Genomic DNA, 19552 nt, shown 5'->3' on the forward strand with positions numbered 1-19552 from the left:
GACTCTGTTTTTGGCAACCAAAGTACTATTTTCTTATGGTTTGCACATTCTGAAATATACTGCTGTGATTTACAACAGTGTGTACGGTAGTCCTGAAGTCTGTTTGCTTTTGTGTTCCTTGTGATTAAATAGTTCCTGCTTTATTCATCAATAAAACTTTGTTAACCTACCTGCAACCAGACACATTCTTCTGCTGCTGCCCTTTTCTTTCACCAGGCATGAAAGATGTTAGATGTAAAACCTTTCACTTCATTACTAAGAGTAAATTCTTATTAATCCTGTTAAATTTTAAAATGTACAGCATCTAAATTTCATCTCTAAATAGTTTATCTTAAGTATTAAAACCATATGAGAAGAGCAGAGCAAGATTCTTTGACATTTGAGCAGTTAACAAAAAGAATTCATTTGTTCTTTCTTCAGTTTCCAAGAGTCAACAAGCAGTCTTACCCTACTTTTAGCAATGAAGAGATAGCAGTAGCAGAATGTAAAACTTCCATCACTGAGGCTTGGGTGCTTTAGATTTTATTTTCCTTTTCTAAATGTGTTGAAGCACAGCTACTGGCAGAAAGTACCAAATCACTTCATGCAAAGCTTTCCTTTCTCACAAAGCTCCTGATTTTACCAGGAGAAAAAGGCCAACAGCCTACCTATAACTGAAGTGCTATACGTCTGAATCGGAAGCAAGCTTTACTCAGCAGAAGTGGAACACACAGCTTTTTATTGAATCTTTAAATCTGTAGATTAGTCAACATTTTTAAAACTACATGTTTGTTTGCTTGTTTGTTTTTTAATGCTGAATCAAATTCTGTTTCAGTCAGTGCTGTGCTTGCTTTGGTTTCTGTTAGAAACCAGAGGAAAAAATAATCTGTGCAATGTTTTTTTAATAGTATATGGAAAAGGCTTGCTTTTTTCTTCCCCCCCCCCAAGGAATTGTTTTGCTGGGTTTTGTTGTTCTTGCTTAAAGAGAAGCCAAAACTCCAAAGTAGTTCCATGACACCATGGCCTTTAAAATCCTCCTTTCATTTCTCTTACTTCTCAGAGTTCATCATTAGTCAGGCCTTATTTGTTTTGCATTGTCCATGACATTATTAAAGCAGAAGACAAAGTGTCTAATTTAGAACAAAAGCCCAGTCCTCACCACCATCTAAAGTGTTTTGTATAATTCTGTACAGTTGAAATGCATTGTACTGCTTTCCATTAACAATATAGTGTACAGCACAAGATATGAGGCCTGAGACTACAAAGGTAGCCTTCATTCTCATTAAAAAAAAGAAGTGAGTACAGTAATAATTCTCCTTGTATTAGGTCTATAAGTACTGCATTGTCAATTGTGCTTAGTGACCATTAAAAAGAAATGTAACTGTTTTAACAGATAGAACACAGTTGATTCTCATTTTAAAATCTCCATATTCACAACCAGATAATTAAACACACTTCTTGATAAGAAAGTGTAGAGGAGAAAAGAGTTATTATTTAAACTTCCAGTGAACTTGAAGAAATATAGTAACATCTGACACTTGAGAACGCTGGCTTAGAAGCATTGCCAGTTCTTCTTTAGAACAGCTTCAGGGCTGGAACAAGCACAGCCTACAGGACCAAAGTATGAGAATGTAAGCTAGGAAACAAAATAAACGTCCTTGTAAACAGTGTAGCCCTGATTTATGAAGAGGCATGATTGCAATTGTAGGCTTTTTGCTATCTAAATATCAGTTAAAAAAAAAAAAAAAAAAGATCTTCAAAGACAAGTCTTTTAAATACATAATAATTTCTTTCAAAATATTAGTACCTGTCCTGTGAGGGCCTTTAGGGCTCAGTTTCCACCAGGAGTACAACTGTAGATGTTGCACCTCGTCATGAAAGTGCAATTGTTCAGTATAAAATTGCTTTAAGATTATGAAGATCACTTCTATGTTTTAATGCCTGAAAATTCTTCTGTTAAGTTTTGGTGGTGGATAAATCGCTGCTTTACTCCTAATTTGTGCCACCTGTTCCTTCTTTTTTGTTTCAGCATTGCCAACCAGGTTCTCCCCTAGCCATTATTACTTGCAAAGGTGCATTAGTTATTTTCAGGATGCATTCTACTGAAACCCAGAAGACATAAATGAAATTCAGGCCTTGTAATTTCCCTTTCTCTCCCATCTGTAGTGAAGAGGTTAAGACAGCTCACTTTCTCAAGTCAAGGAAAAATCAATTCTTAACTCCATATTAACCATGAGTTTACTATATAGTATATATACATCACTTATTAAGAAACTTCTGCTGCTCAGGACCAAAAGCCCGTGTTGTATTAACTTGAAAACAGGAATGCAAAGCTAGTGAAGATATTAGTGTTTACTCCTCAAATCCCATACTATTAGAACATTTTAGATATCTGTTACCTATTTTGGTCAGATCTTTGACTTCTTTGCTCATCAACACACACACAGTGCACTCTGCATTAGTATCAGTTATGTGCCTATTAGTTGTACAGGATTGGAAGATGCCCAGAAATACGATTTTGTCCTTGCCTAAAGTCTGTTGTAAGTTTTTCTCATAGTGTACTTAGTTCTGTATAAAAACATAGTTTATCAAATTCTTTATTATTGAAATCCTACAAACTATGGAAGGAACATACTTAGAAGCCACACCTGGCTTAGCAAGCACAGAACAGAAATAGTTGTAGGCTGGGACAAGTTCCAGTTCTGTGAAGCTTGCTCTTATTGTCACTGATGGAGACTGTATTCCGGAGCTGGCATTTTGGTGCATCCTGGTAATTTCTATCTTCTTCCTGCTGCACCTTCTGTGCTCCACCAGCAGTATTTACAGTGCAGTACTCAGGAAATCCTTCTTGGCACCTATCAGTAGTTTTGCTGGATTTTGTCAAATCAATGTAAATGGTGAGAAGTGATAAAATGCAAAAGAATGCTTCCATGATTTATATACGTCTACTATTATAGAAGGTATATCTTTTATAAAAGAAGGCAGCTTGCTAAGTATCTACTAAAGCTGCAATGTTTTATCAAAACAAGTCTGCTTGTATTAAAAATTTTAAGTTTCTCCCTGATCATTTTAACAAACTATTTATCTCAGCAGTATCACCAAAATTGGTTTGTGATGAATGTTACAGTATAAACCTGGAAACAGCTCTCTGAAAGAAAAAAAAGAAAGAACAACTCCTTCAACATGAGTAACTGTCAAAAGGAAAGGCCTTTCTGCTGTGTTACCACTGCTCACCGGATTTTACCGCAGTTGAAAGCCCAATTTCACAGTACAGAAAAAGCTGTCCTGAAGTAAAGCAACCTGGAGTAGCACGTGAACACTTTATACCCAGTAGTGAAGCAGACCAAGAAGGATTTTAACCTACAACTCACATCTGCAGAAAGATAGTTCTGTATGAAATTTCACCACGTTTCCAATCATTAGAAGTATTAGTTGTATCTTCTAACATCAGCAGGTAGAAGAAAGAATACTTCTATGGAGAAACGCTTCCCCCTCAACTTACTTTCTGTAAGGCAACATGAATGCATCTCTCTAGACAGATTTAGTAAGGATATGCATATAAAGGGTCAGAAAGGAGCTGTATGTTGACTGTTTTCCAGGCTGGACAGGGCTCTGAGCAACCTGATGTAGCTGTGGATGCCCCTGTTCATTGCAGGGGAGTTGGACTAGATGGCCTTTAAGGGTCCCTTCAAACTCTAAGGATTCTATGACTGTGTGATGATCTACAGTGAACTCCTGGCATTACTGAAGCCATGAGCATATTCATTGCTTTGTTCCTGGTTCTTAACACGGCCAAAACTATTTCATACTCTTGGGAATGTTTTGCTTGATGACATCTATAAAAAAAGATTGAAGGTGTGTAGTTCTTTTTCCCATGAGTTTTTATTCTTACTGCAGTATTGTAGAAAGTAAAACGTGTGCATGAGCCCTTAATATGGAAGCAGAAAAAAAGAGAGAAAGCAGTCATTCCTCCAACGCTGTATATATTTTCTACAATTGTAAGAGGAAAAAAAACAGGAACTCTCAAACCTGTTTCACAGACGTATGCACCTCCAAAAAAGCCAGCAGGTTACACAGAGCATCGTTAATGTAAGAGATGCTTCTTTCTAAACAACTCTCCTTTTTTTTTTTTTTACCATTAAGCCCATTAACTACTGAAGCTTCACAAGGGGTGTGAGGAAGTGATGTAAGCAGTGCATTCATACGACTGTTCTACATTCAGAAGAAGAGAACTGTGGAAACCTGTGAAGAATGCACAGGCTTTCTACTAAAAGAGTGCACCACATAAATATTTATACCAGCCTTTGGAAATATGCTAATGCAAGGCAAGTAATTTTCCTCTCTTAGAAAGAATCATAAAAACAATTAAGGTGATTTAATTACTGCCAGGCCTAGATGGCAGGTTTTCAGCTCTCGCAGATGAACATTCATCACAGTGCCACATAACACAGGTCTGGCAACAGACAATTAAACCTCAATCATTTCCCCTGTCTTTGTGCAGTACCTGGGATGGATCCAGATCCCAGGAAGTCAATGGGAGCAGACGCCTCACTTTCAAGCTCTGACTGAAAGCTTCAAATGAAACAGAAGCAGCCTGCATGCAAGTCTGTAGTGCTTCGGGGCAACTTCAGTCCTTTCTGATTTCAATCTGAATATAAACATGGTTATAAAGAAAAAACACCCACTTACTTTGACATCCTTCACAGTAACCCAATATAGAGGTCCAACTATTTGCTATTTATTATATTTACACCTATAAAAAAAACTTTTATATCTATTTTTCCATTATGCCCTTAGACCATGGGAAAAAGAAAAGAAGAAATCTGCATGAACTGGAAATCTTTACAGCTGCAGTTTATCCAAGAGTGCTACCAAATCTGTATTATTTTTTACTTCTGACGTTGGGGTGGGGAATGTGCTTATGAGCATGTTCTGCAAAACTTATGCCCCCAATCCCTATAGAATCTTACATTAATAGTAATGCAACCAAACAAGAAGCATGTTTCACTTAACATCTGACTCTACTGGACTTTCGCATTTTATATAATTAGAACTAATTCAATTTGAATATATTTCTTTGATAATGAAGGTACAAGCAGTGAATCTCAAGCTATGACCACGAGCACCAACCCTGTGCCATTTTGGTTCTGGGATGCCAGCATTTGGTACATACATGTCTTATGTACCCATGTAGCAGTGTGGCCTTGTGTCTCCACAGCCTGCAGCACTAAAATACAGGGGGAAAAATCATTCTGCATATTAAAAAGTGGTTATGTTTGAGTCCTGTCTGTGAGAAGTTTCCTCTTTCACAAGGAGTGAATTGCATAAGAAATTAAAGCATTTTACTTGTTGCCAAAGCATAAAAATGTTCTGCTTTAATCATCATTTGCAGGATTTTTTTACCCCTGCATTTTGGATTTCAGACTACACGTAAATGTTACACTTTCTGGATGTTTCACATCCATTATCCATAGCTTACAGAATAGCAGAAAATGTTTCTCACCCTCTACACATAACTGCAGACTGCAGCTACAATTCTTCTATGTGGCCAGCCCTTCATTGGTGAAACTTCTTCTCTAAAGCATTTCATGAACAAAACACAGAATAAGGAATGCACTGCACGAGTCTGAGCTGTTACACTGTACTTAAAAGAACAATCCACCTATCTCGATTGGCATCACATATCAGCTTAAGAGCATGTTATTTCACTGGTACAACTACCAGCAGCTAATGCACACTGCGTTACTCCATGTCCTGTAACCTAGCAGTGCACAACAGCTTTGCACCAGCTTGCAGAAAAGGCAGCTTAGCCGAAGACTCATTTCAGGTACGGGATATATATGCCACAGCATTTTCTGCACCCAGGTAACACCTCATCTGTTTTTTCATCAGGAAAAAAATAATAATAATACTAAAATAATACAAGTCAAGCTGCAGAGCAGCCATCACATCTTCCACAGAACCCTGTGACAGAAGAGCCTCCTTACACCGCAGCTCTGCACGAGCTGCCTCGACAGGGCACAGGGCAGGATTAACACACACGTTCTGCTGTTCAGAAGATGCAGAAAAAAAGGGTTTGTGTCGGTGAGCTTTCCGAAAGTGTTTTATTCTAACAAAGCCATTTGAAATGGTACTTTTTTGCCAAATGTCAGGACTTGGGACACAGCAGTGCCAACCTCAAGCCGTGCAGTGCAATGCAATGCAAGAGTGAAAGGCTGTAGGTTAAGTGCCCAAACCCAACAAAGCACGAATACTGGAAAAGATGTTGCAAAATGAGCTGAATAAATTAAAAGCACTTGAAAGCGTGGTGCAAAACGTAACATAAGGAGAGCTGAAGCGAAGCATTTGCTTAGCGAGATCCCCTCCCTACCACACTGTCACTGTGCTGTCACAAGGCCGTCCATGTCATCGCCCTCCCCAATACAGCCGCACCGAACCGCCTGCGAGACAGACACCATCTTCCAGCGCACAGCACGTGACTGCGGGGTGCTGTTATCGAAGCTCTCCCGATAACTCGCTATCGGCCACTATTTTTAACTGCTCCTCCGCCCCGGCGAAGGCAGCCCGTGCTCGGCAGGGCCCCATCCGCGGACGTCCTTCCGGGCCTCGGGCAGGGCGGGGAGCGGCACGGAGGTCCCGCTCAGCCTCCTCGTTCTCTCGACGCGGAACCGTCCCGCAGCGCCCCGTTCCTACTTCAGCCCCCCGACGGCCGCACGGCTGTCGCTCAGTCGCGGGGCGCGGCGGCCGCCTCCGGGCAGCCCTCGGGGTCGCGGCGGCAGCGCAGCGTGTAGTTGCGGCCGTCGTTGTTGTCCCAGTGCTCGCCGTGCGCGCCGCGGTAGCGGATGGCGAAGTGAAGGGCCGAGCCCTCCCGCAGGCTGGGCGGCACGCACAGGGCGAACGAGAAGCGCTCGGCCGGCGGCTCGGAGCCGTCCGCGGGGGCGGGGGGCAGCGGCGAGGCGGGAACGTCCATGAAGGAGAGCCACTCGTTGAAGGTGTAGCGCACCGTCACCTCGCCGCGCCCGGAGCCGCGCAGCGCCCGCACCGTGCCCCGCACGTCGGAGGGCAACGCGGGCCGCCCCAGCCGCTCCAGGCAGACGCGCTGCCGCCGCAGCCGCTCGGCGCTCGGCTCGCCGCCGTCGGGGAAGTCGGGCTCCAGGCGCAGGGAGGGCGGCTGGCGGGGCGGCCCCGGCGCAGCGCCGGGCTCCGGCGGGTCGCGCGGCTCGGCGGGCGGGCTGTGCGGGCGGCGCAGCGCCGCGGGCGGCACCCGCGGCTCCTCGGCGTCGCTGAAGTGCTTCACGCTGGCCAGGCTCAGCCCCAGCGAGTCCGCGAACTGCACCCGCTTCTTGCACTTGGGGCAACAGTCCTCCCCCGCGGCCGCCGCCTCCTCCTCCTCCTCCTCCTCCGAGCCGGAGGACGGCGACCGGGCGCAGCGCAGCTCCAGCAGCAGCAGCCTTTCCCCCGCCGCGCCGCCGCCCCACGCCCCGGGGGCCGCCGGCTCCGGCTGCGGGCGCGCGGGGCTCGCCATGGCGGGCCGCCCCGCCGGGCCCTGTGGCGGCGGCGGGCGGGCGCGCAGCGCTTTATCCCGCGGCCCCGCGGAGAGCCCCGGGCGGGGGGCGCGTCCCCGTCGGGCCCGGAGCCACCCCGCAGGGCTGCGGCCGCCGCGCCGCGGGCGGGGCCGGACCTCCCCGGGCGCAAACAATAAGGAAGTACGGGGAGGTGCGACGGGCGGCCGGGCACGTCGTCCCCCGCTGCCTCGCGGCCGGGTCCCGCCGGGGGCCGCGGTTACCACAGCGAGGAGGAGCGAGCTGCTAGCAACGTGCTCGGTTTTACGGCCGTTGGACGAGAGCGGAGGGACGGCCCCGCACACCCGCGGAGCCAGCGGCTCCTGGCGCGGGGCGGCGGCCGAGCGGCCCGTGGGCGGCGGAGCAAAGCGTCCCGCTGCGGCTGAGAGCGAGGAGCGCGGCTTTCGTGCCCAGATGGGGTCTGCCGAGGAAAGCTTTGAGGCTTGAACGCTAGGACAAAACCCTAGGCCAGTGAATGGACCGACAAACCCGTTCCCTTTTTAAGGTTGGGTTTTTTTCTAAACCGGTCTCTTCAGTCGCTTTTTCTCCCCCTCTTTTGGTCCCAGCAGTGCCCACAGAAAATAAAGGCCAAAGGCTCTGCACGTGCAGGTGCAGCCTTTCCCGACACTCAGAACATCTAATAAGACTCCAGTTGAATTCCCTTCAGCTCTATTTTCCGAGGGTTACACATGGCCACCAGCATCCTGCTAACAACACCCTGTATTACTGTGCTCAGACCCGTATCTGAGGCCTTTTCCAAACTCTCTGTGCACACCATCACCATTGTCTGTGGTGATTTCTATGGATGACTGCAAAAACACTTTGTTCTTAAACTGTTCTTTTTCTCAGGGAGAGACACTCGTTTGTTGTACATCCTTTGTTTTATTTTGAGTGTGAAGCCTCGCTGCCAAGTTGCGGCCTGCCAGTGAATGACTCCTCCAGCTCCTGGCATTGCATGCAGCATTTGTTCATAGTTCAGAGCTTTGTAGGAACAGGAATGAAGGACAGACACTCTGTGGCATCAGTGGTGCCAATGGAAAACATGACTAATAGCAGTTTGCTGTGAGCTGCTCATCACTGATGCTCTGCTTTCAGCTCAGCTGGGCTGTTTGTAGGGCAGCCCCGTAACTGGCCAGTCCCAGGGAGCTGGTGTGCCACCCTTTGGATCCTTAGACACCCTCGTTGTAATGGAAGTAAGCCATGGAGTTACTGAGCTGAGGTTTGCAGTGCGCTGCAAGAAGGCCACAAACAGAACAGACAGCTGTGCTGGGTCACTCTGCTGTTAACACTGACTTTGACCAAAAGAGGATGCAACGTAAGCCCTTTGTCAACTGTGCCTGGAAGTGAGACACAGCTCAGGCATTCTACGTGTGTGTGGCACCTGGGGTTAACCGAGCTGAAACAAAGACTGGCCAGGTGAGCAGCTTGTTTCAGGGCTGCGTGCTAGAGAGATCCTGCTCCAGCAGGTGCTGACTAGGGTGAAGCACCTTTGGAATGTTGCTACATCAGTGCATGCAGCATGCACTGAGAAACAAGTGAGAGGAGCCAGAAGCCTTGGCTCAGTCCCAGAGCCACGACATCACTGGCATCAGTGAAACCTGGTGGGCAGAGCCCTGTGACTGGTGTGTTGCAATGGACCGTTCTGGGCCTTTCTGCAAGGACAGGCAGTGCAGGTAAGGTGGGGGATGGCTGTGTGTGAGGGAGGGGCTGGGCTGTACAGAGCTGGCAGGTGGTGATGGCACAGTTGGCAGCATCTAGGTAAGGATGAAAGGACAAGCAAATAAGGGGATGTTATGGAACACTGCTATGGGCTACTTAGTCAGGACAATGACACCAATGAATTATTCCTTAAGAACTAAAAGATACCTCTAGATCAACCACCCTTACCCTTGTCCCTCCTAAGTGATAAAAGGAAACCTGTCACCAAAACTTTAGCCCTGGATATGGGCAGAGCAGACGTCAGGCTGCTCAGGGCTCTAGTTAGCAAGGTCCTCATGCCTCTCAGCCTGCCCACCACCTCTAAGAGCTCTGTCCCTAGGCTGAGCAGTTCTGACTGCCCAGTGCTGGCCCAGTGCTCTCAAGGGCCATATGGGCAATGGCCACCATCACTGCCGGTCTCTCACATCCTGTCAGATGCCCTCTGAGCACTACCAGCTCCTGGTGGGACTGCTCCCCTGGGATTTGACCAGCACAGGCTGGTGCCTCCATCCCTGCACCCTGCAGGATGTGCTGGTGCTGGAGCTGATGGCTTTTGTGAGTGACTGTTGCACCCTTAAATCAGTCGCCATTGCTCCTGACCCCATAAGCCAAAGTTTTAAGCAGCAAAGGGGAAAAATGTGCTGTTTGCTGATAATGCAAAACCGCCTGGAGCAATAGAAATTGAAGAGGAATGTGAAAGAATTAAGCAAAATAAGGACTGTAAAAAGAGAAACATGCTGTAAATATTGTTAAAAAATTAAGCAGTACTGTGGAAATTAATATGCATTCCTTATATGCTCTGCAAGTCTGGGAGACAGGCCTGCAAGAAGGACTACTGTTCACAGAAATTTAGAAAAAGCAGTTAAGACCACAGGAATTAAATTCTTTTCGTTTTGCATGAAAACAATTTAAAGGAAGCAGCAGCACACAAGGAGGAGTCCTGGAGTGTTGGTGTTAGTCATTGGCTCAAAGTGAAACTGAGTGTGATCTGCAATTGGATAAACCTTTATGACACGCACTGATGAGAGGGGGCATTATTTAGGAGGCATTCATTGTTGTCTCTGAAATATTTCAGAATTGATTCTCTTAAAAGAATGGGGTACCCAGGGTACTTCCAAGTACTATTCATTGCTTTTGTTATTCAAGAAATAACCGAGATAGAACTGGGGGCATTTTTAATAGAAGACAGCAGATTCACAGGCTTTTGGCATTCCCTGAAACTCTGCCAGTTATATTAAAGGACATTTGACATAAATAATCAGCTGAGCACCTTCATTTTTCATCCCCCTCCATGTTTCCCATCTTCCTCCCTTGTCCCTCTAATCCCCATCCTGCATTCAACACACACATCCTCCAGGAGCATTTTCATCCTGAGATGACTACTGAGCGACATGAGAAAAATAGGAATGCTCAAATCAGTGGTAAGTGATTCCCAGCATCGCTTTCTCCATTCTGACCGTGACTGCATGGTGATGTGTTTCTCAGGACTTGTTAGATCAGAGATTTTGGTTTGCTGCTTTGGGAGGGAGCTCTGTTTGATGTGCAGTTTAATAAATACACTGAGCTCCTTGGATCAATGGTCATCACTGGACACAAAATGAACATAACAATATTAGTTTGCAGACAACTAGAGTCATGTAACTGGAGGATTCAGCCACACAATTTAATCCCAAAGGCCATTCATATACTTGTCATCATTTCTTCTTATGCAATTTTGATGTTAGCTTCAAACTTTCAAGACCAAAACTAGAAGGTTTTCCTATCCATCCAGATGGAAAGTACTCTACTACATAGAATGTATCTAGTTCAAATATACCATATCTCTGCAATTTCCCACTCAAGTTTTAACTAAGAAAATCTCCTGTAGCAACAGCTTATCAGAAAACTTGAATGACTAATAACTACTAAGAGATATTTAATAATTTACAGGGATTTATAGATATGCAGGGTTATCACAGTTTGTACACTACATTAATAGCATTTTTTCCCAAATTCTAACACCATTAGTTCTGAACTGTCTTCTTACTTTACTTCAAAAGTCATCTTATTCATCCCATTTGTAACAGTTGAGCTTGCTGTACACAAATGGCAAGGATATTAATGGTCTCCTCAATTATTTTAAGAAAATAAATGTTCCATAGCCCACGAGCTTCTTTGTATTTTGTAATAAGGACAGGATTTCAGTTCAGTGCATTTGTAGGATGATCAGACCCTGAATGAAACACTCAATGGGTCTATATAATCTGACTAGATGTTATTCAGAAGTGGATTATTAATTTCCTTCTTTATATCTGGCTGGCAGCCAGTCACAGGAGTGACCCCAGAGCTCAGTTCTAGGGCCAGCTCTGTTCAACATTTCTATCAGTGATCTGGATGCTTGATGGCATGCATCCTCAGCAAGTTTGCTGATGTGGATCAAATTCAACCGTGTTATATGCCATTGTATTGCATTGGGCTTCAGCGAGAATGGAGCTCCATCTTATGCAGAGTAGTCTTATATAAAGGGTGTTCTACATGAACTTGCACCCAGATAGTTTCTGTTTTGTGCTTTTGTGTTTGTGAGAAGGAGGAGGCCTGTACCTCAAAATCAACAGAGGCATGAACTCGTTTGGACTCTGCCAGGACATCAGAGCTGGCCAAGTGGTCAGAAGGGCCTTTGTGATGTCAGCTGGCAAAGCTTCTGCTGGTCTCTGCATTGTGTTGGATGTGGTTTTTTGAAAATCGAACTTTAACCTGACGTCATCAGCTCAGGTGCCACCCTGTTTTTCAGGAAACTAGAGTTGTGCAATGCAGCATGTTCTAGTAACTCCTAGCTAATGTAGGGCAGCCTTTCTGGCTGGGCAGTCACAACTGTGTATATTAGTAGTACATCAGCTGTTTCTTTCACTTCTCTTGAGACACTGTATAGACCTATATAGGCTGCATAGACCCAATGTTAAAAATTGTTTGTTTGCACGTGTAGCTTTCCAAACTGCAGCACAAGTAGTAAATTCAACCCCGAGTCTGCACTTCCCCAAAACTGCCTCAATTAGAGTTTGTTATGAATTGCTGAAGTGCTATAGAAGACAGAAAAACAGGTATCCAGGAGGAGATCCTGTAGGAGAGGTACTTTATATCACAGTCATTTTTATTCTTATGGCTCACAACAGGATTGTTTCAGTTGGTGCACATACCTACCAGCAACTGGGTGTCTGTAACACGGTACAATACTGCTACAAGACAGCAAAATACAGAAACAAAAAAAACCTGTAAGACATCAGAGTTGAATTTCAGTGAATGAAATAGATATGCATTTCTAAATGTATATATATATATATATATATATATATATATATTTTTTTTTTTTTACAGTAGGAAAAACCAGCAGAAATATGTGCTGCTTTAATATTACTATACTGTTGTAGCAAGTTCATGTGCTCTGGAGTGCATGAACCAAAAATCCAGGACTATGTGATGCTGCCTAACTCTGCAAAAGCAATGGATTGGCATAGTAACCATTGTTATCAATGTGCACATAGAAATCACTGACATAGCCATGTATGAATGAAAGCATGCCAGAAGTATTAAAAATAATAATGATGAAAAAAGAGCTTTATATTTCATTGACTAATAATGCAGTAGATCATAAATATTCTGAATTCAGTCCCACAGTTCCATCACCTCCAGTGGGAAAGGCAGAAAAGTAGCCCCACCTAGTGGTGTGGTTGATTATAATTACTTTTCAATTTCATTTGATTGCAAATACATTCTTCCCCAATAACAAAATGAAAATGGAGATAACATGCAAAGGATCAACTGCTCTGCAAACTAGGCTAGCATCGTCTAGCATTTTAAAATCAGAAAATGCTATAAAATCAGAATAGCAATTTTATTGGAAAAGACACTGCATGTCCCATCGTCAAGGAAACTTGAACTGTTCTATCTAGAATAGATTTGGAACATTTTATTCTGAAAAACAAAGCAAGTGCTTTGACCACTTTTTAATGTAAGAAAATGACTACAGTTTATGAAGCTGCTTTCTTTCTCCCTGCCCCCAGTATAATTTATCACCTTGAAAGGTCATAAAAGTGGTACCTTCTTGAATCTGTTAGAAGAATGCTGAGGAAACAGATTTGAGCACCCACATGTTACAAAATGCCCGAAGTAACATTGCCTTTCTAACTGTAATGCAGTGTTTTGGAGTGTATTGTTTAGGTTACAGCCTGTAGTGATGTATTCCTCTGCCATTTTCCCCTCAGGACTGTCACATTAAGCACACAGGATAGACAGCTACTCAGTGCTCTTGTCATTTTTTTTTTTCTGTATGTTGCTCAGTGTGTAGCTGTAGGCTTTACTTATTGAACAGGATACTGGAGATCTCGTACTGGAGATACAGTCAGATTTCCTCATGGGGTCCTCCATAGTGCACACTGTATATAATACATGGTGCACAGTACAGGGTACTTAGATGGAGTAAGGAGTATGGGATGGGAGATTAAACCTTACCAAAAAATTTTGTCACGATTCATGTCTACATGTATGGAGATTGCAGCCTTAATGAAGTTGCTTGAGGCTCCTGGTTCCCTGTACATGTTTGGCATAATTCATGGCAGTTTCCATTTATGAGCCATCTGTACGTAGTAGACACTTCAGATTATCATACAGTAAATATTTAAGAATAAATTCAGCTAAATATGCTGCCTTTCCTGGTATCTGGACTACTAATCTGCTGTAGCTTCTGCCTCCATTTCCATATCCAACTAAAACAAAAAAAGATGAATCCCACATGTCTCTCATTTCTTTTCACTCCCAAACTGATGAGGCATTTAAAGGCAGCTACTTCTGTGATTCAGTACCTCATTTCTAGTGTCTGTAATGCGAGGATGATAGATAGTAAATGCAACCTAATGGTGCCAAAATTGAGTTGTTTATCTTTTAACTTGGTGAAGCAGAAGGACTCAAATTACTTCAGTTTGAAAATATTTCAAGCAGCCGCTGCACACTGTAAGGAGTTCAAAAGCAATTCCTTTGAAAGAAGACACTTCTTTTTCAAAAGGGATGTCCATGAATAGGAAGTGCTGCCATTCACACTCTGCTCTGTCTCCCACACAAACAACAGATAGGCACGAGCACAGTTAAAGTGGAAGTTTTCACTGTGCTAGATTATCCTGTTTGCAACACCAGTTGGTCAATGTCCACTCACACTGGAAATGTTGCTTCATACCATCTGTAACTTAGCTGATGTTAAGGGAGTAATCCCCAGCTTCCACTGTTGTAAAAGAGTGCAGAATATAACTAAGAATCTTTTAAGTAAATCACAGTGTAGAGTCTCGATTACTAATTGATTTCTGGTAGCGAATGCCTCCCCCTCGTACCACTACTTCCTAATTATATAAGCAGCCCTAGCCAAATCCTTTCAAACGTACTTGCAGACCTAAGGATAACTCAGCAAGATCAAGAGTATCCAGGTTAATCTTCGAGAACCAAAATGTGGAGCTCTTAATTATCTTGTGGAGTGATTTAGTAATCAGACTGGAGTCACAGGGAGAAGCAGCTTAATGACCGAGGAGGAAGAATGAACTAATGAACGGAGTAAAACTTGAAGAGCCATGGATTCATTTTCCTTCTGAATATTGAAGGGTTTCAGTGATTAAATTAAATGACTTCTAGGCTTTCTCTTTCAAAGGCCTATTTCAAGAGTAATTTTCTCTCTGACTTTTCCTTTTTTATCCATTGTCCCAAAGATTCTATTTATTTTCAGTTAATTTTGCATGCCATTTTCTACTTATTGCTCCAGCTGAAGAAAAAATGGAAATTCTAACTCCTCCCACAAAAAGGATACATCTGTTTCCCAATACGAGTCCCACTCTTCTCGGTCTGCTAACAAAAGGTTTATCTTGGCCAAATGCAGAGTATTTTTGTTTAACTGTGAAGCCTGTCTTCTTTTCGAATTTAAAGACTAGCGGCTCTATGTAACATTCTGTCATTCCTGCCATGTGTTTAGTGGGTGTGATTTCATTATGGTTTATGACTGAATCCATTTAGTCATCGTTTCTTGACTCATGTTACAGAACAGGAAGATCCATAAAGTATTGGCACTGAACTGTGCCAAGGTGCAAGCAGCTTTGTTTTTCACATTTAAATGCAGTGGGTAATAGCAGTGAGGTGGTGACCTTTCAGTATGTTCTGCAGAGAGCAATAATCCTCCAAGCAAACAGTGAAGTTCAAAAGCTTATTTGAGGGTCTGTATCTTCACACTGATGTGATTTTTGCTGCTTGATTGATTAAATGGATGGTGCAGTTTTTTGCCTGGACAAAGGCTTGCCTGTTTCCTCACACATTTGGCCAGAAGCAGGAGCAGCAGTATTGGCAAGAACTTCATCCAGACATAAACCACTAGCAGGCAGAATATAAAGACTCTGGCTCTAAAGAATTTTTCCTCCCACTGTGGCAAATAACAACTGGTTTGCTGTGAATGGCTTGTATACCAAAAAATTCAGAAGCTCTCAGACCTCAGGTAAAAAGTTGACTTATAGAGGCAAAACTTTTCCTTAGTTTTGTTCTCAAACACTTTATCCAGGAAACAAAAATAATGGAAAGGTGCTTGGGAGACCTCCAATCTTAAAAATGATGAAGACCAGAAAAGATAATATCATCTAGTATTAGATGTCGCATGCAGCAGGGGGGTTGGAGCTTGATAATCCTTGAGGTTCCTTTATTTCTCATAGTGGAGCTTCCAGGTGACTGGAGAGTAGGCTTTCAAAGCCTATTAATAAATGTGCATCATTAACAGGTGTTTATGGGGTTATTTGAACACTGATGTCAAGAATTTTGCAAAAACTTAGACAACGTAAAGATGGGGGGCTAAACATAAAAGCCTGAATCCTCATTTAAGTCTCAGTGAGATTTTTGAAAAGTACTTTCCAAATGACAGAGGAATACACACGCCGACTACAGGGCAGCTTGTAAAAACGTCCTGCTTTTACACTTAAATCCCAGTGTAGAAATAAGGCTTTGGCATGACAGGAGCAGTCTACACATAGTCTGAGTGCTAAAAAATTATCTAAAATTGAATTGTAAGGCAGCCCACTAATAGAGAATAATATCTGTAAAAGTTTTGAAGTGAAAAGGATTTGAAACAATAACATCTTGTCTTTGAAATGTATGAGATAGTAGACTATTGAACTTCATGTCTATAATTGTAAATATAATGAAATATAAGTCTCAGAACAACTCTGGCATCCATAATCCTAATAATAAGTTGACTGAAATGAGAAAAGAGAGGATTTACTCTAAAATAAGTGTAATGAAACAGGGGCATATGTGCAGAAAACCCCCATTCTTAATCGGTGTATCCAGAATTACTATTTTTGTCTATTTCTACATTCGAATTTGAATCTTGCTAAGATAGATAAAAAGTGCAACTTCAAATTTAAACTTCACTTCTGATAATACCACTTTGATACCTGAATCCTCCTGAGGGAACGACTCCTACCTGGGAACATGATGCTTTCTTTTAATGATAGGTTATTTTAAGTTATTACACAGTTTTGGTTGCTTAACTTCATAGCTTACATTGAGGAAATAAATTGACGTCCAGACACTTTTGCAATTGCTTTTTGAATACCTGTGCGCAGGCTGGATTGCTCAGGAAAGCTCACCTTCCAGCCTTGGAGAAAGAGCTCTCCTGCTAGCTAGAAGGCAGTCCCTTCTCTCTATAGCTTTCTTCCTCGCTGGCACCATTTTCAACTTCCCTTTGCTTGAAATAGGCAGCCACATAATTTTGGTGTTGCTTTAAAAAAAAACATGATTGAAGTTACTGTGCTAAGCTTTGAGGGTTGAGCTCTGCTGCCCATCCTTGGTGAAAACACAGAGAGCTGCACAAACGTGCAGCACTAAGAAGTGCAGCATGGGACCTTTGTGAGTTGGGAATGCAAGAGAAACAGTTCAGTAGACAAAAATTCCAATGGTCTTGCAATCAGAACAGCAAGAGCATGCATCAGCATACAAAGGAGTGCACAATAATAGGTTTAGCAAATAATGATTGTTTGGTGGGAATGGCAAATCCTCTCCTTGAAGCAGACTAGAAGCTTCATTGGCTGTGGCAGGAAGGAATTACTCTGCACCGATCTTAACAGAAAATATAGAGTGCTTTGAATATTAAACTTTAACAGGGCCTTAAAAACAAACAAAAAAAACCCACAACTGTGTACAGGAGAAAATGTTTGGTTTTGTTTTCTCTTTGTTTTGAAGGTGAATTAAAGAGAGATCTGCTGGAGTCCCAGGAACAGTACACAGTGCTCTAAAGATATTCTGAAGGCAAATTTTGCAGGGACAGGTAAGATCTTTTACCACACCCGCTGATGTAACTGTAGAACAATTGCTATTATTGGCTAAGTGCTCTGAGTTTAATGTGATGGCATAGACAATTTGAGGGAAAATGTGTATGGGAGATGTGTCTGTTTATCTGTAGAGTTGGGGAAGAAAAACAGCAATGGAAAAGGTCATGTTGTTTTCTCATCTTGTTGCTGGACAGGAAAAGGAACACCTATTTATTGCCCATGGAAGGTCGAGTATTTACCTGAGTGTGAAAGCACTCTCCAGGGCATTTCAGAGCAATCATATTATCCTCTGCTGGAAGTGTGAATAGAAAAACACGCTCCTATTCATCACTGAGCACCATGGAGTAACTTGCCACAGAGGGCATCCTGCAAGGGTGCCTCTAAGTAGCCATCATGCAACCAATACTGGATCTGTTTAAGGAAAGACACAAAGTCAAGAAAATTCCCCATGACCATGCAGGGCTCAGCCAAATTCTGGCCCTTAAAAGGCAAGAAGAGGTGACTGCTTGAAGACCAAGACCACTCCTGCTCCCTGGAGCCCTGTCAGATGAATGATCCTTCTCTTTTCTTCTTCCTCCCTTGCATCACAAGAATAAGTGAGTTTCCCAGATTACAGAGGATTTTTTTTTTTTTAACTATAAAAGAAACAGATCCCTTGTGTGGAGTTTGTTTGTATCTTGTTTTGTTTTAACTGCATTTAAACCAAAACCTGCAGCTCTGTCCACAGCCAGCACTTGCTATTCTTCCTGGCTTGAAAAGCAGCTTTGGGGAGTAGCTTGGCAGAAGCTTTGTTTGTGATCTCCTAGAAAAACAAGGCTGAGTGGGATCGTTTCTACAACCCATCACTGCTCTGAGCATTTGGACCAGAGCATGTAAAAACAGGATATAAAGCTAACTATCAAGCTCTTCACCATCTTTCCCCTTTCCTCGATGAAAAAAGCAGCTGACGAGGGTCAAGTGAAGTGCCATTTTTCAGTCTTACACACGTTATCCTAATTTCAGATAAACAAGGCACTAGAGATAATTGTTTCTGTTTTACAAATTACTAATTACGATAGCCAAGGTTAAAAGGTTGAGGCAGCTTCCTTCCTTCTCTCTGGCAGTCAACAATATTTAAGAAAGAAAAAAAAATAGCGTCTCAAAAGAAAAAAACAACTTCATTCATCTTAAAGACACAAACCAAATTAAAAATACAATGTGACAAATACTTGTTAAGATTTGATTTTATGAAAGTCTAGGTCCTTTAGTCACATTAATCACAGAATATCCACCTGAAAGAATGAGTTAGGGCTCTCCTTCAGTAACAAAAAGATACATGAAAGAAATACCTGGGCTTCACAATTAGAGATACCGTACAAAATGTGAATTGGGCTTTCCTTTCTGATCTCAGTTGTTTTATACAGAAATTGAATCAATTTTTCACTAGTCCCAGGAAGTCTCTTAGAGACCCTTGCCTACTCCAGGCTATTACAAGAGGTTGCCCGAGGCATTTCTTTCCTCCTCCTGCCTACAGGCTGTAAGTCTCTGTGAGCATGACAAAGCTGAATTGCAGTAAAACTGCATTACCTCAATACAGTTTTAAATCCCTAGAAAAACTGTGATAGCTTCACTGGGGCCAAATAATTTGAGTTATTTAAAGTTCAGAATATCTTTTCTTAAAAAACAATATGCAGAAACTATATACCTAATTACTCACAAAACTGTAATAATCACTATAAAAATGTCAGCACTTACCAACAATTAGCATACAGATATCTAGCTCAGTATTTAAGGAGGGAATTTCTGCATGTTACAGCACAGACTACTGGACTGCTAAATGTCTTTTTTTTTAATGTCCAGTGTCTTCTTGGGATTCTCTACAGCAGACATGCCCTATAGTAGGACAGCTGACATAAAAGAGTAAAGGTAGGTTAAAATTAATTGTCTGACATATGAACTAAACTAACTGAACAGTGATGTAAACCCTTCAATGCTCTACTGAACTGCAGTGAA

General features: G+C 42.8%; 1 protein-coding gene and 1 long non-coding RNA gene across 5 annotated transcripts; one reads left to right on the plus strand and one right to left on the minus strand.

Moving 5' to 3' along the window:
• Positions 1–86: 86 nt before the first annotated feature.
• PPP1R3G (protein phosphatase 1 regulatory subunit 3G) lies at positions 87–7512 on the minus strand. The gene has a single exon (XM_031589433.2). The coding sequence runs from the start codon at positions 7502–7504 to the stop codon at positions 6704–6706; it is 801 nt and encodes a 266-aa protein (XP_031445293.2). The 5' UTR covers positions 7505–7512; the 3' UTR covers positions 87–6703.
• A 158-nt stretch (positions 7513–7670) lies between these two features.
• LOC149918409 (uncharacterized) lies at positions 7671–18170 on the plus strand. 4 transcript variants are annotated; one of them, XR_016465427.1, is made up of 4 exons: positions 7671–9214; positions 10597–10660; positions 17472–17556; positions 17755–18170. It is a non-coding gene; the product is annotated as an uncharacterized LOC149918409 (long non-coding RNA). The 4 variants fall into 4 exon arrangements; XR_016465425.1 differs by lacking the exons at positions 7671–9214; positions 10597–10660 and adding exons at positions 11468–11990; positions 12202–12344; XR_016465424.1 differs by lacking the exons at positions 7671–9214; positions 10597–10660 and adding an exon at positions 11468–12344.
• Positions 18171–19552: the final 1382 nt, after the last annotated feature.

Source organism: Phasianus colchicus, chromosome 3 (assembly GCF_987193195.1).
Source record: "Phasianus colchicus chromosome 3, bPhaCol1.hap1.1, whole genome shotgun sequence".
Classification (NCBI taxonomy): Eukaryota; Metazoa; Chordata; class Aves; order Galliformes; family Phasianidae; genus Phasianus; species Phasianus colchicus.